The 12,636-nt window shown below is 54.6% G+C and overlaps 2 protein-coding genes across 2 annotated transcripts in view; one reads left to right on the forward strand and one right to left on the reverse strand.

The window, feature by feature from the left end:
• The window catches only part of LOC138826388 (intraflagellar transport protein 81 homolog), a 154,966-nt gene that overhangs the window by 119,764 nt on the left and 22,566 nt on the right, over positions 1-12,636 (reverse strand). The gene's annotated exons all lie outside the window — the stretch shown is intronic.
• LOC138826389 (P2X purinoceptor 7-like) overlaps positions 1-12,636 on the forward strand; it is a 28,318-nt gene that overhangs the window by 1,220 nt on the left and 14,462 nt on the right. The window contains exons 2-5 of the mRNA XM_070021496.1: positions 6,882-7,041; positions 8,326-8,394; positions 10,202-10,274; positions 11,085-11,181. Coding sequence (XP_069877597.1) covers positions 6,882-7,041; positions 8,326-8,394; positions 10,202-10,274; positions 11,085-11,181 — 399 coding nt within the window. The remainder of the gene's footprint in view (positions 1-6,881; positions 7,042-8,325; positions 8,395-10,201; positions 10,275-11,084; positions 11,182-12,636) is intronic.

The following is a 12,636-nucleotide window of genomic DNA, read 5'->3' on the forward strand; positions in this document are numbered from 1 at the left end:
CGCACCCCCTTCCAATCCCTCTCTTAGCCGGCATCCTCGACTCCCTACGAAGCCGCTTCAGTCTATAGTCACTTGCTGGGGACGTGTCATGTGGGTGGAATGATACACTCTATGGCCTTTTGTGACTGGCTGTCTTTCTGTTCTCAACGTTCATTCATGTTGGAGCATGAATGAACAGTACTGGGTTCTGTTCTGGCCCTGGCACTTGCTAGGCAGGTGCTCTACCACTTGAACCACGCATGTAGCTCTGCTTTATACTTTTTTAATGTCTGAATATTAGTGTTTCGTATGGAAAGACCACTTTTATATGTCTGTTCATCTACTGATAACAGCACAGTTGTCTCTCCTTGGGACTCTTAGGAACAATGCTGTGTAACACCCGTGTGCAAGGTTTCGTGTGGGTGAATGTTCTAGGCCTCCGAGTGGAGACCCATGTCCGCTTTAGGGGACCGGCCGGGCTGTTTTCATGTTCATCAGCAGAGTATGAGGGCTCTGGGTCTCCCCATCACCACCAACACTTGTTACTGTGGCTTTTTTTGAAATCATCACCAACTTAGTGGGTGTGAAGGGGTCTGCCACTGTGGTTTTGATTCTGCAAAAGAGGGCCTCCCTCTGGGTGGTGATGGTGGCCATGCTCACCAGGGAGCCCCATGGTCACTCAGATTTAGAGCAACCTATTTGATAATCCTGGACAAGTCACGTGACCTGCAGAGCCTCAGCTTCTGCACCTACATCTTCATACAATCGTTTTGACAATTAAAGAAGAAAAGGTGTGAAAACCCTGCATCACGATGGCTGGAGAGCATGCACTGAAGCCTCCATAACTGGTAGCTATTTGTCTGTCTGCTGGTCTGTCTATCTATTTATCTATGGATCTATCTATCTAGACTATATATGTATTTAGTCTACCTATTCTAGCTATCTACCTATTTAATATGTCTTTCTCTGCCTGTACTGACTGGAGCTCAGACTCAAGACTTCTCCTATGGCTTTTTTGTTCAAGATGTGTACTCTGCTACCTGAGCCACAGCTCCAATTCCAGATATGGGTGGTTAATTGGAGATAAGAGTCTCTCTGTAGATTTGCCTTTTTTTTTTTGGGGGGGGGGTCCGGTCATGGGGCCTGAACTCTGGGCCTGGGCGCTGTCCCTCAGCTCTTCAGCTCAAGGCTAGTGCTCTACCACTTGAGCCACAGAGCCACTTCCGGCTTTTTTCTTTTTGCTTATGTGGTGCTGAGGGATCGAACCCAGGGCTTCATGCATGCAAGGCAAGCGCTCTACCACTGAGCCACCTTCCCAGCCCCTAGATTTGCCTTTTTTAAGACATCTTTTTCTTTTTTTTTTTTTAATTTTATTTTATTTTATTTGAGAACATACTGTACAGAGGGGCTACAATTACATGGGCAGGATAATGCATACATTTCTTACCAAGCATTGCAGCCTCCTCCTTTGTTTACCCTTCATCTCCCTTCCCAGCCTCCCCCCTCCCCCCACCCAATTATACCCCCCTCCCCCCCTTAAGACATCTTTTTCTTTTGTCAGGGAACTCAGGGACTAGGCGCTATCCCTGAGCCTCTTTGTGCTTAAGGCTAGTAGTGCTCTACCATTTGAGCCACAGCACCACTTCTGATTTTTGAGTGGAGATTAATTGGAGATAAGAGTCTCACGGAGGCTTTTCTTCCCAGGCTGGCTTTGAAGCTTGATCCTCAGATCTCAGCCTCCTGAGTAGCTAGGATTACAGGCCTGAGCCACTGGCACCTGGCAGACATCTTTTTTCTTAAACTCAACAGAGTAGGTTCTGATGCTGGGAACAAGAAACCCTGTCTAAAAGCCAGGTGCTGGTGACTCGCTTCTGTAACCCTAACTACTAAGGAGACTGAGATCTGAGGACAGAAGTTTGAAACCAGCCTAGGAAGAAAAGCTAGTGAGACTCTTATCTACAATTAACCAGCAAAAAGGCAAAAGTGGAGGTGTAGCTCAAGTAATAGAGCACTAGCCTCTAGTGAAAAAGCTAAGGGAGAATTCAAGGCTCTGAGTTCAAGGGCCAGTACTGCTCACACACAAAAAGCAGTGGTGGGCCAGGTGCTGGTGGCTCACACCTGTAATCCTGACCCACTCAGGAGGCTCTGGTCTAAGGCTCCTGGTTTGAATCCAGTCTGGCTAGCAAAGTCTGTGAGACTCTTATTTCCAATTAACCACAAAAGGCTGGAAGTAGAGCTGTGGCTTAAGTAGTACAACACTAGCCTTGCACAAAAGAAGCTTAGGGACAGCACCCAGGCCCTGAGTTCAAGCCCCAGGACCAGCCCCAAAATAAACCAATAAAATAAATCAGTGAGTCACAGAAGTCACGGACTGTGGGTTCTGGAGCAGAAGGGAGGGCAGGGGAGGGAGGATTGGGAAGGAGAGGGAAGCATGCATGGTGAGAGCAGGAAGAGTTGGTCCCAGGTGGGCCTGGATTTAGTGACAAGGACTTGGCTGGGGAGGTGCTGGAGGGGGCGGGAGCCAGACTGGAGAGGGTGGAGGTGTGAAGGGATGCGGAAGGGATGCGTGACTCACTCTCTTAGAGCTGGGCTGTAGGAGGAGAGAGGCACCAAGTGGTGGTGGATGGATGGAGGGAAGCTTTCTTTTCAAGATGCTTAAATGCAGATGGAAAAGAAGCCGGGGGGGGGGGGAGTGGATGGGGTGCATAGGGATCTCATCATCATCATCACTAGTCTTCATTGCCACCAACCAGCCACCTCAGCCAAGCTTGTTCTGTCCTGAGACTGCTCTGTTAGAGCTCTGTGTGTGTGTGTGTGTGTGTGAGAGAGAGAGAGTGAGAGACAGAGACAGAGACAGAGACAGAGACAGAGACAGAGAGACAGAGACAGAGAGACAGAGACAGACAGAGACAGACAGAGAAAGAGAGAGAGAGAGAGACAGAGACAGAGACAGAGAGACAGAGAGACAGAGAGACAGAGACAGACAGAGACAGACAGAGAAAGAGAGAGAGAGAGAGAGAGAGAGAGAGAGAGAGAGAGAGAGAGAGAGAGAGAGAGAGAGAGAGAGAGAGAGAGAGAGAGAGAATCCTAGTGCTTGCATATTCTGGGCCTGGGAACTGTCCCTTTTTTTGTTCAAGGCTGGCACTCTACTACCATTTGAGCCATAGCTCTATTTCTAGCTTTTTTGGTGGTTAATTAGAGATAAGAATCTCCTGGAGGGCTGGGAAGGTGGCTTAATGGTAGGCTTAGTGCTTGCCTAGCATGCACGAAGCTCTGGGTTCGATTCCACACACATAGGAAAAGCCAGAAGTGGTGCTGTGGCTCAAGAGGTAGAACACTAGCCTCGAACAAAAGCAGCTCAGGGACAGTGCCAAGTCCCTGAGTTCAAGCCCCAGGACTGGCAAAAAAAAAAAATCTCATGGATTTAGCTGCTGGCTTTGAACTTCCATCCTTAAATCTCAGCCTCCTGAGTAGCTAGGATAACAGATGTGAGTCACTGGCACTGGGTTAGATACTTCTTTCTCTTTTCTTTTCCTTTCTTTCTTCTTTCCATCCTTCCCCCCACCCCTCAGTACTGGGGCTCACTTGTTCAGCTGGCCCTCTACCTTTAGAGTCTTGTAGACTTACATATTCTAGTTAGCTTCAAACATCTGAGTCTTGTGGACTTATGTGTCTGGGCTAGGTTTCAACTGTGATCCTCCAAATCTCAGCTTCCTGAGCAGCTAGATAACAGGTGTGAGCCATCAGTGCCTAGATTTAGACTCTTCTTTCTTACACTGAGCCAGAATCTGCCTCCTGTGTTCTTTGCCTTAGTTACAGCTGTGCCCTGTGTGCTTCTCCTACTTCAGATAGCGTCACACTGCTGGTCCTCGCTCCTTTTCTTTTCTTTTTTCTTATTTTTTGGTCAGTCATGAGGCCTGAACTCTGGGCCTGGGCGCTGTCCCTCAGCTCTTCAGTTCAAGACAAGCACTCTACCACTTGAGCCACAGCACCACTTCTGGCTTTTTCTGCTTATGTAGTGCTGAGGAATCGAACCCAGGGCCTCATGCATGCAAGGCAAGCACTCTACCACTGAGCCACCTTCCCAGCCCCTCCTTGCCCCTTTTCTCCACGTGCTCCCCCCTCCCCCCCTGACTAGGGCCATCAGCATACAACTGAGACTCTCAGCTAGGCCCCCGGTCTCGCTCTAGTTTGTCAAGGCCCTCTTAAAAGGCAGTGTGCATTTGTTGGTGAGAACGTAGAATGAATGGTTTTATCTTCTGTGGTTTGACAAAAACGTGCATGGCCTTTGACCGGAGTGCGTGATGAGGACACAGGTCCAGGGAACTGGAGGGTGTGATGAGGACACAGGTCCAGGGAGCCCCTGTGGTTAGGACCCAGGCTGGATGTGGAGTGCACAGCTGTGGAGTCAGTTTACTTTCAGGGCTCTCCTGACTTTCACCCTAGTGTTATCTTTGCTCAGAGTCCGTTGGGCTTGGCACAGAGGCCTCCCTGGCAGGGTGCTGCACACGGGCACCATGCTGGCAGGGAGGCAGCTGTGTGGGCACTCCACCGTGAGGGTCCTTCGTATCCACAGCCTGTGGATCGGCACTGTGAAGAACATCTTCCTGGTGGGCACCTGCTTCTACATCTGGTGAGTGGGCCCGGGCCTGGTCTCCCCTCACCTACCCCTGCCTCGCCTCTCCACCATCTCCCCATGCACCTGAGCCTGACCACACCACCTCCCTTCGCCTGCCCAAGCCCTCCAGCTCTCCCCTCCCTGGGACTCCAGCCCTGTCTCTCAGGCCGAGCTTGATCCTCAACTCCAGAATTCCCTTGTCCTGCTTAGAGCTGATAACCAAGGAGTTATCACCTCCTGTCTGGACTAAATCTAGGGCCTGCAATGGTGACATGGCTTGTTTGAGTTACCAGGCAAGGTCAAGACTGCACCGCTGGGCTCATCACTAGAATGTTCTTTCTGAAGGACAGGACACAGCAACCTCTCTTACGCATGCTCCTACCCCCTCCTTCTCCCCCCTTTCCATCCCCCCAGTCATCTTTTCCTTGAACCCAGGGCCTTGTGCATGCCCTGCAAGTGTCCTACTGCTAAGCTGTATGTGTTCTTTAGTCTGTGAAGGCAGCTTGTGCGGCTCTGGGAGGCTGGACTCCATTAAGGCTCAGCTATAACATGCTGAGTGTTTGCGAATTTTTCAAATGGTAGATGGTAGGTCAAACAGATCCAGTGCTTTGGATAGAGAATGCTGCATGTATTATATATGTGTTGTAAGACTGATGATTGGAGTTGTCTTCTTTTTTTTTTTTTGTGGGTCCTGGGGCTTGAACTCTGGGCCTAGGTACTGTTCCTGAGCTTTTATGACCAAGGCTAATGTTCTACCACTTAGCCACAGCTCCACTTCTGGATTTTTTGGCAGTTAGTTGGAGAGAAGAGTTTCATAGACTTTCCTGCCCAGGCTGGCTTTGAATTGCAGTCCTCAGATCTCAGCCTCCCAAGTAGCTAGGATTATAGGTGTGAGCCACTGGAGTCTGGCAACTAATCAAGTTTTGTGCTCTGCAAACCTCTCCTTCATCCCATCACCCCCTTCCCTTGGTAAACAGTACCCTGAACTTGGTGATGGTCATTCCTTGATCTGATCTGACATGGCATATGGCCATGTCTGTAAACATGTATCTTAGCTCCTTTATGAAAGTGAAATTCATAGAATATAAAATTAATCATTTCAAAAGAGAACAATCTAGTAGCATTTAATATAGTTGTATGAAATCACTTCTATCTAGTTCTGAAGTGTTTGCATCTTTCTTTCCTCGACCAGCAATCTCCCTGACTCTATGGGTTTGCCTATTCTGGATATTTCATATAAATGCCATCATATACTATAACATTTTTTCTTTACTGTATACTATAACTTTTTTTTGGTCGGTCGTAGGGCTTGAACTCTGGGTTTAGGCACTGTCCCTCAGCTCTTCAGCTCAAGGCAAGAGCTCTACCGCTTGAGCTACAGCGCCACTTCTGGTATTCTGGTGGTTTATTGGAGATAAGAGTCTCACGGATTTTCCTGCCCGGGCTGGCTTTGAACCTCGATCCTCAGATCTCAGCCTCCTGAGTAGCGAGGATTATAGGCATGAGCCACTGGTGCCTGGCTACTATAACTTTTTGTTGGTGGTGGTAGTTGTGGAACTTGAACTTAGGGCCTGGGCACCATCCCTGAGCCTCTTTGTGCTCAAGGCTAGTGCTCCACCACTTGAGCTGCAGCACCACTTCTGGTTTTTGAGTGGTTCATTGGCCTGGCACTGATGGCTCTTGCCTGTAACTCTAGCCACCAGAAAACAGGAAGGGTGCTGTGGCTCAAGTGGTGGAATGTTCACTTTGAGCTGAAGAGCTGAGGGACAGCGTCCAGGCCCAGAGTTCAAGCCCCATGACGGACCAAAAAAAATCTCATGGGGACTCTTCTGCCTGGGCTGGCCTTGAACCATGATCCTTGGCTCTCAGCCACCTGAGTAGCCAGGATGACAGGCAACTATGTTTTGTGTATGGCTTCTCTCCCTCAACAGACAGAATTTTTTCAGATGGCTGGAGAGAGGAGGAACATACAGTTACTATATGCAACGTACATTTTGGGGGAGCTGGATGCCACTTGGGGGTCGGGACGGTGGGGGAGGGCGGTGGACAGGCGACAGTGAGCACGGTGCACTGCACTCATAACCTAACTTGTTGGATTCAAACCTCTTTGTACAACTGCTTAAAAATAAACAATGGGGGGGGGGAGGCAATCAGTCACCCAGCAGAGCCAGGCTTTGATCGGAGGCAGCCATGAGCGAGCGCCTGTGCTCGAACCCACCACCGCCAGGGCCTCGCTTGGTCCCTTGGCGCACGAGCCGCTGATGGCCTCCCCGCCTGCCCCCAGCTTCGCGCTGCTGAGTGACAAGCTGTACCAGCGGAAGGAGCCGGTCATCAGCTCGGTGAACGCCAAGGTGAAGGGCATCGCGGAGGTGGCGGGCGGAGCCGGGGGGTCGGCGGCGGCGGGCAGCATCTTCGACACGGCCGATTACACCTTCGGGCTGCAGGTGAGCCCCTCCCTCCCCTCCCTCCCCTCCCTTCCCGCCCCTCCCCTCTCCCCTCCTCCCCCCCCCCCCCGTTTCACCGAGCCCGGCCCCGCCCGGCCCCGCCCGGCCCCGCCCGGCCCCGCCCCGCCCCGCCCCGCCCCGCCCGGCCTCGTCCCGGTCCGACACCAGAGCCACAAAGACGCGCGCCCTATTTTCTAAAAGGCTCTGTGAAAATCCCAACGGAGACCAGACCGTGTCCTCGTGCGGGCGGGCGGGGCCGAGTCCCGTCCGAGGCGCAGCCGCCGCAGCCCTGCGGGTTCCGGCCGCCCAGCCGCGCACGCGGGCCGGGGACGCGGCCTCGAGGCCCGGAGCCCGGAGCCCGGAGCCGGCCGGCCCTTGGAGGGTCCGCGCGGCCTTCCCCCAAAACAAGCCCAGAATCACCAGAGGGGAGGGGGGGGCGGGGAGCGGGGGGAGTCAGGGAAGGGGGGGGCGGGGAAGGGGGGCTAACCACGGCCAGGCCAGGCGGAAGACGCCCCCGCCCCTTCCATTAGCTCCCGGGAGTGGCCCGGCCGCCCCACGCGGCCCCACGGCCCCCCACAGCCCCCCACGGCCCCACGGCCCCCCACAGCCCCACGGCCCCACACAGCCCCACACAGCCCCCCACGGTCCCCCACGGCCCCACACAGCCCCACACAGCCCCCCACGGCCCCACACAGCCCCCCACGGCCCCACACAGCCCCCCACAGCCCCACACGGCCCCACGGCCCCACACAGCCCCACACAGCCCCCCACGGCCCCACAAAGCCCCCCACAGCCCCACACGACCCCACGACCCACACAGCCCCCCACGGCCCCACACAGCCCCCCACAGCCCCCCACAGCCCCACGACCCACACAGCCCCACGACCCACACAGCCCCATGACCCACACAGCTCCACAGCCCCCACAGCCCCCCACAGCCCCCCACGGCCCCACAAAGCCCCCCACGGCCCCCCACAGCCCCCCACGGCCCCCCACAGCCCCACACAGCCCCCCACGGCCCCCCACGGCCCCACAAAGCCCCCCACGGTCCCCCACAGCTCCACAGCCCCCCACGGCCCCCCACAGCCCCCCACGGCCCCCCACAGCCCCCCACGGCCCCCCACAGCCCCCCACGGCCCCGCCACCCCAGCCGCCCGCAGGATGGCGCAGCTCTAAGGCTCCATGGCTCAGCTGTCAAAGCCTCACCCCCCCCCCCCCCCCCCCCCCGCTGGGGCTCCAGAAGCTTAGAAGCTGCCAGGACGCCCAGGCTTCCTCCCCCCACAGGGGAACTCCTTCTTCGTGATGACAAACTTCCTCAAGACGGAAGGCCAGCAGCAGAAGCTGTGCCCGGAGGTGAGCGGGGGCGCTGGGACCGGGGAGGGAGGTGTGGGGTTAAAGGAACAGAAGGGGAGCCCAGGATGCATTTGGACCCACAGACACTGAGGGAGACTCGCCTCTTTGGTGGGTAGGGCTGCGCAGGGCAGGACAAGCGGGGGGATTGGGGACCACAGATCTGCCCCCCTGCGTCCAGGACGGGGACTGCTCCCCAGCACTGAGGCTTCTCACACTTCAAAAGGCATATCAACTTCCCAGGGAAACCCACACAGCCCCGCCTGGCATGTCAGAACACCAGAACCCAGAAAGGTTATGAGCCTTGTCCAGGGTCACACAGCATCAAAGGGACCAGAGTTAAAATCCTGGTGTTCCCATCCACAGCAGCTCTTCCCAAGGCCCACGGTAACCTGTCTGCAGGATAGGTCGTGGGGAACACTCAGACCCCATGACCTCAACACCCCCACACCGCCACCCCACTGTCTTTCCTGACTTGGCCTAGCCCCCTCTTGACTTCCCCTAGCTCTGTCTAGAAAAATGGCTTCCCTATCAAGGTCTTGCTCTGTGTTTTGTTTCTTGGGCTTTCTGGGCATGTACTGGGGCTTGAACTCCAGGCCTCATGTTCTCATTTAGCTTCTTTGGTCAAGGCTGATGCTTTCCCACTTGAGCCACACCTCCATGTCTGGCTTTTATGTGGCTAACTGAGATAAGGGTCTCAGGTTTTTCTGCCAGGTTGGCTTGGAATCTGGATCCTTAGATCTCAGCCTCCTGAGTAGCTGGGATTGCAGGCATGAGCCACCAGTGCCTGGCTCAAGTTACTGAGAGTTGTAAGGAAGAGAAAATAGGTAGGTGACTTCCACCCTCTGGGCCTGGATGCATTCATCCACAGAAAGGACCAATAACAAAACCCAGCTCTGAGGATGGCTGACAACCCAGCACCTCCCAGACGTGGTAAGGTGCACAGTCACTTTCTTTTTTTTTTTTTTTTTTTGGGTCCGGTCTTGGGGCCTGAACTCTGGGCCTGGGCGCTGTCCCTCAGCTCTTCAGCTCAAGGCTAGCGCTCTACTACTTTAGCCACAGCGCCACTTCTGGCTTTTTTCTTATGTGGTGCTGAGGAATCGAACCCAGGGCCTCAGGTATGCAAGGCAAGCACTCTACCACTGAGCCACCTTCCCAGCCCCCACACACAGTCACTTTCTGTCAGTTGTCATTATGAGGGTGATGTGCAGAGGGGTGCCTGTTGCATTGGTCTTTTTGTTTTTTTTTCTTTTAAACTGTATTTTCTTTGTCTTTTCTTTTTTGGTACTGGGGATCGAACCCAGGACGTCGCACTTGCTAGGCAAGCGCTTTGCCACTGAGCTACATCCCAGCCCTGCATTGGTCTTTTTGGACAATGTCACCCTTTCCTTGCTCTCTCCCCCAGTATTTTGAGTTACCAAGAGTGAAAGATGAAGAGCCAGGCACTGCCCATTCCCCACCAACCTCTGTTCTCCGGCCCCTGGAAACCCCTAGTCCACTTTCTGTGTGTCTGACTTGCGAGTTCTGGACACTTCCTGCAAATGGGCCTGCACAGCACATGGCCCTTTGTGCCCAGCTTTTTTCCCTCAGCATCAAGTTCTCAAGGTTTCCCCATGTTGTAGTTCATGTGGGTGCTTTGTTGTTCTTTTGGTGGCTGGGTAATATTCCACGGGTGGAATTTGTCCCTCCCTCCATTGATGGACATGAGTCCTGTTCTCACTTGGCTGTGTGTGGGGAGTACGGTGAAGGGCAGGCTTCGTGTAGACAAGGACATCGGCTCTCATTCCTCACTGTCCTGTCCTCCCCACAGTACCCCACCCGCAGAACGGTCTGCTCCTCTGATCGGGGCTGTAAAAAGGGATGGACAGACCCGCTAGGCAAAGGTACCGCCTGCTCTTTCCCGAGGGGAATCCTACGGGGTGTGGGGGGGTGATCTGGCATTCTGGTGACATTCTTGGTGCCCAGTCCAGGTCCTCAGCCCCTGGCTGTCAGCCGCCTTCTTCTACCACCAAACCACAGGCGATCTGGTACAAGCCCAGGTCCTGGGCTGTGTCCCCCAGACCAGCTGCAGCCTGCAAGTGCGACTCCCGTCTCCTGCGCCGGGAGCCCCTCCAAACCTGGCAGCCTCAGGTCTAACTGGCAGAACCATCGAGCGGCCCATCATATTATCTATGATGCATAACCTTGGGTCATCAGGGGGCTGGGGACAATGCCATGCTAGCCTGAAGATGACCTTCTCTCATGCCTTTATGAGGCATGCGACAGAAACGATAAATTAGCCGCTTCAGTGGCCAATGCCCGAGGCTCGCTCTCAGAAAGGCTGAGTGGCCAGATCTGCTCACAGTCCATGTACGTGTGAATCAGTGCACAGACGTCTTGGATGTGGCTGGCCCTTTAAGAGTTCAGAAGGCTGCCTCCACGTCCCTATGTCCTGTGTCCATCAGGTGGCACTCAGGTGGGTCTTGCCCACTTCCAGGTGCTGAGAGGAGACACAGTGCTCCGCTCCGGGCACCCCTCCTTGTAAAGAACCCCAGGGCCCAGCCTCCGCACTGCACGCGAGGCTTTCTTGTTCTTTCTAAGGGCTCGCTGTTCAGTGCTTGCGCCTGGGCTCTGCCCGGGCCGGTGGGGCAGGGCAGGTTCTCAGCTTGGGCTGCACCTGTGACCCCTGTCCTGCAACCCCGTCCTGTCCGCAGGAATCCAGACTGGCAAGTGCATCTCCTTCAACGCGACCCACAAGACCTGCGAGGTCAGGGGTTGGTGCCCGGCCGAGGCGGTCGAGGAGGCCCCGCGGTGAGTGGCAGCCCGGCGCCCGCTGAGGGCCTGTGGCCTCCAGTGCCAGGCACCCGCGACTCTGAGAAAGCTGTGCCAGCTGCCAGCATGGCCACAGAGTTCCTGCCGACGCAGTGACATCGTCCTGTGCCAGCTGGCCGCTCCTGTGCCTCAGTGCCCAGCAGGGTTTGTTCTGATTGGTCCCCAGCGCTGCAGTGTCCAGCAGGGTTTGTTCTGATTGGTCCGGGCTGATGACAAGGAGCAGAAAAAATGGGGGAGGGTAGGAGGATCTGAGAGGAAAGGAGGAAGGAGAGAAAGGAAGGAAGGCAAATGTTCCCCAATACAACACGCATGTGCTGTACAGACTTGATGATTCCTTGCAAGGCTTTTCTCTACCGTACAGGGTCAGGATGTTAAACGTCAGAACCCTCAAGCACTGGTGCATTTCAGTGGAGAACAGCTAGACAGGACCACATTCCTGACTAACACATCTCTGCTGGGTGACCTGGGGCAAGTGGCTTGACCTCTCTGAGCAGCAGCATTGTCCTCTTCTATCAAATGAGAATCAATGTGTCTACCACAGAGGGTGCACAACCATGCAACACAATCATGATGTCTTGACATTAAAATAGCTGCCTGAGCCAGGCCCCGGTGTCTCACGCCTGTCATCCTAGCTACTCAGGAGGCTGAGATCTGAGGATCAAGGTTTGAAGCCAGCCTGGGCAGGAAAGTCCATGAGACTTTTATCTCCAATGAACCACCAGAAAACCAGAAGTGGCGCTGTGGCTCAAGCGGTAGAGCGCTCGCCTTGAGCTGAAGAGCTGAGGGACAGCGCCCAGGCCCAGAGTTCAAGTGCATCAACCAACGAAGAAAAAAAAAAGTCGCCCATTCCTGTGGCTGCCCAGACCAGGGAGACTCAGAATCACTCTGCTCAGCACTGGTGGGGCAAAGAGGCTCAAAGGTCTCCGCCAGGGACAGGGTGGGGCTCAGGCTGCATTGCCCTGTGGGGCCCTCCATTGTGACCCCAGGTTCATTTCTAAGTCAGGAAGGTTTCTCTGGGGGAGGGAGGAGGCCTGGCCCAGCGGTGGGTGGCACATAGCCCACACCCCGCTAATTCTTGGATCCAGACAAGGGGCCCCTTCACGGGCCCTGGATCCTGGTTCCCGCCCTGCCAACAGCTTATTCATCAGACACACTGGGTCTGGAGCACCAGCTGCTGCACTGCTCTTTGGGTTGTTTACTCTTGTTATAAAGCCCAGGCTGGCCCCAAACCCACATCCTCCTTGCTTAGTTTTGAGTACTGGGATTTGAGGCATGAATCACCAAGCCTGGTTTCCAAGGCTAACACTTTAAATGACTTTCTACCCTGGACTTCCGTTTCCTCATCTGTTCTATGGATTCACTTAATTCATTTAACTGCTGTGTTCACTCTGCACGTTCAGCCCTGTGCAGCAGGCTTTGAAGTTTACTCCATGT

The sequence above is a fragment of the Dipodomys merriami genome, unplaced genomic scaffold (genome assembly GCF_024711535.1).
Source record: "Dipodomys merriami isolate MVZ:Mamm:240054 unplaced genomic scaffold, mDipMer1.0.p SCAF_142, whole genome shotgun sequence".
Lineage (NCBI taxonomy): Eukaryota > Metazoa > Chordata > Mammalia > Rodentia > Heteromyidae > Dipodomys > Dipodomys merriami.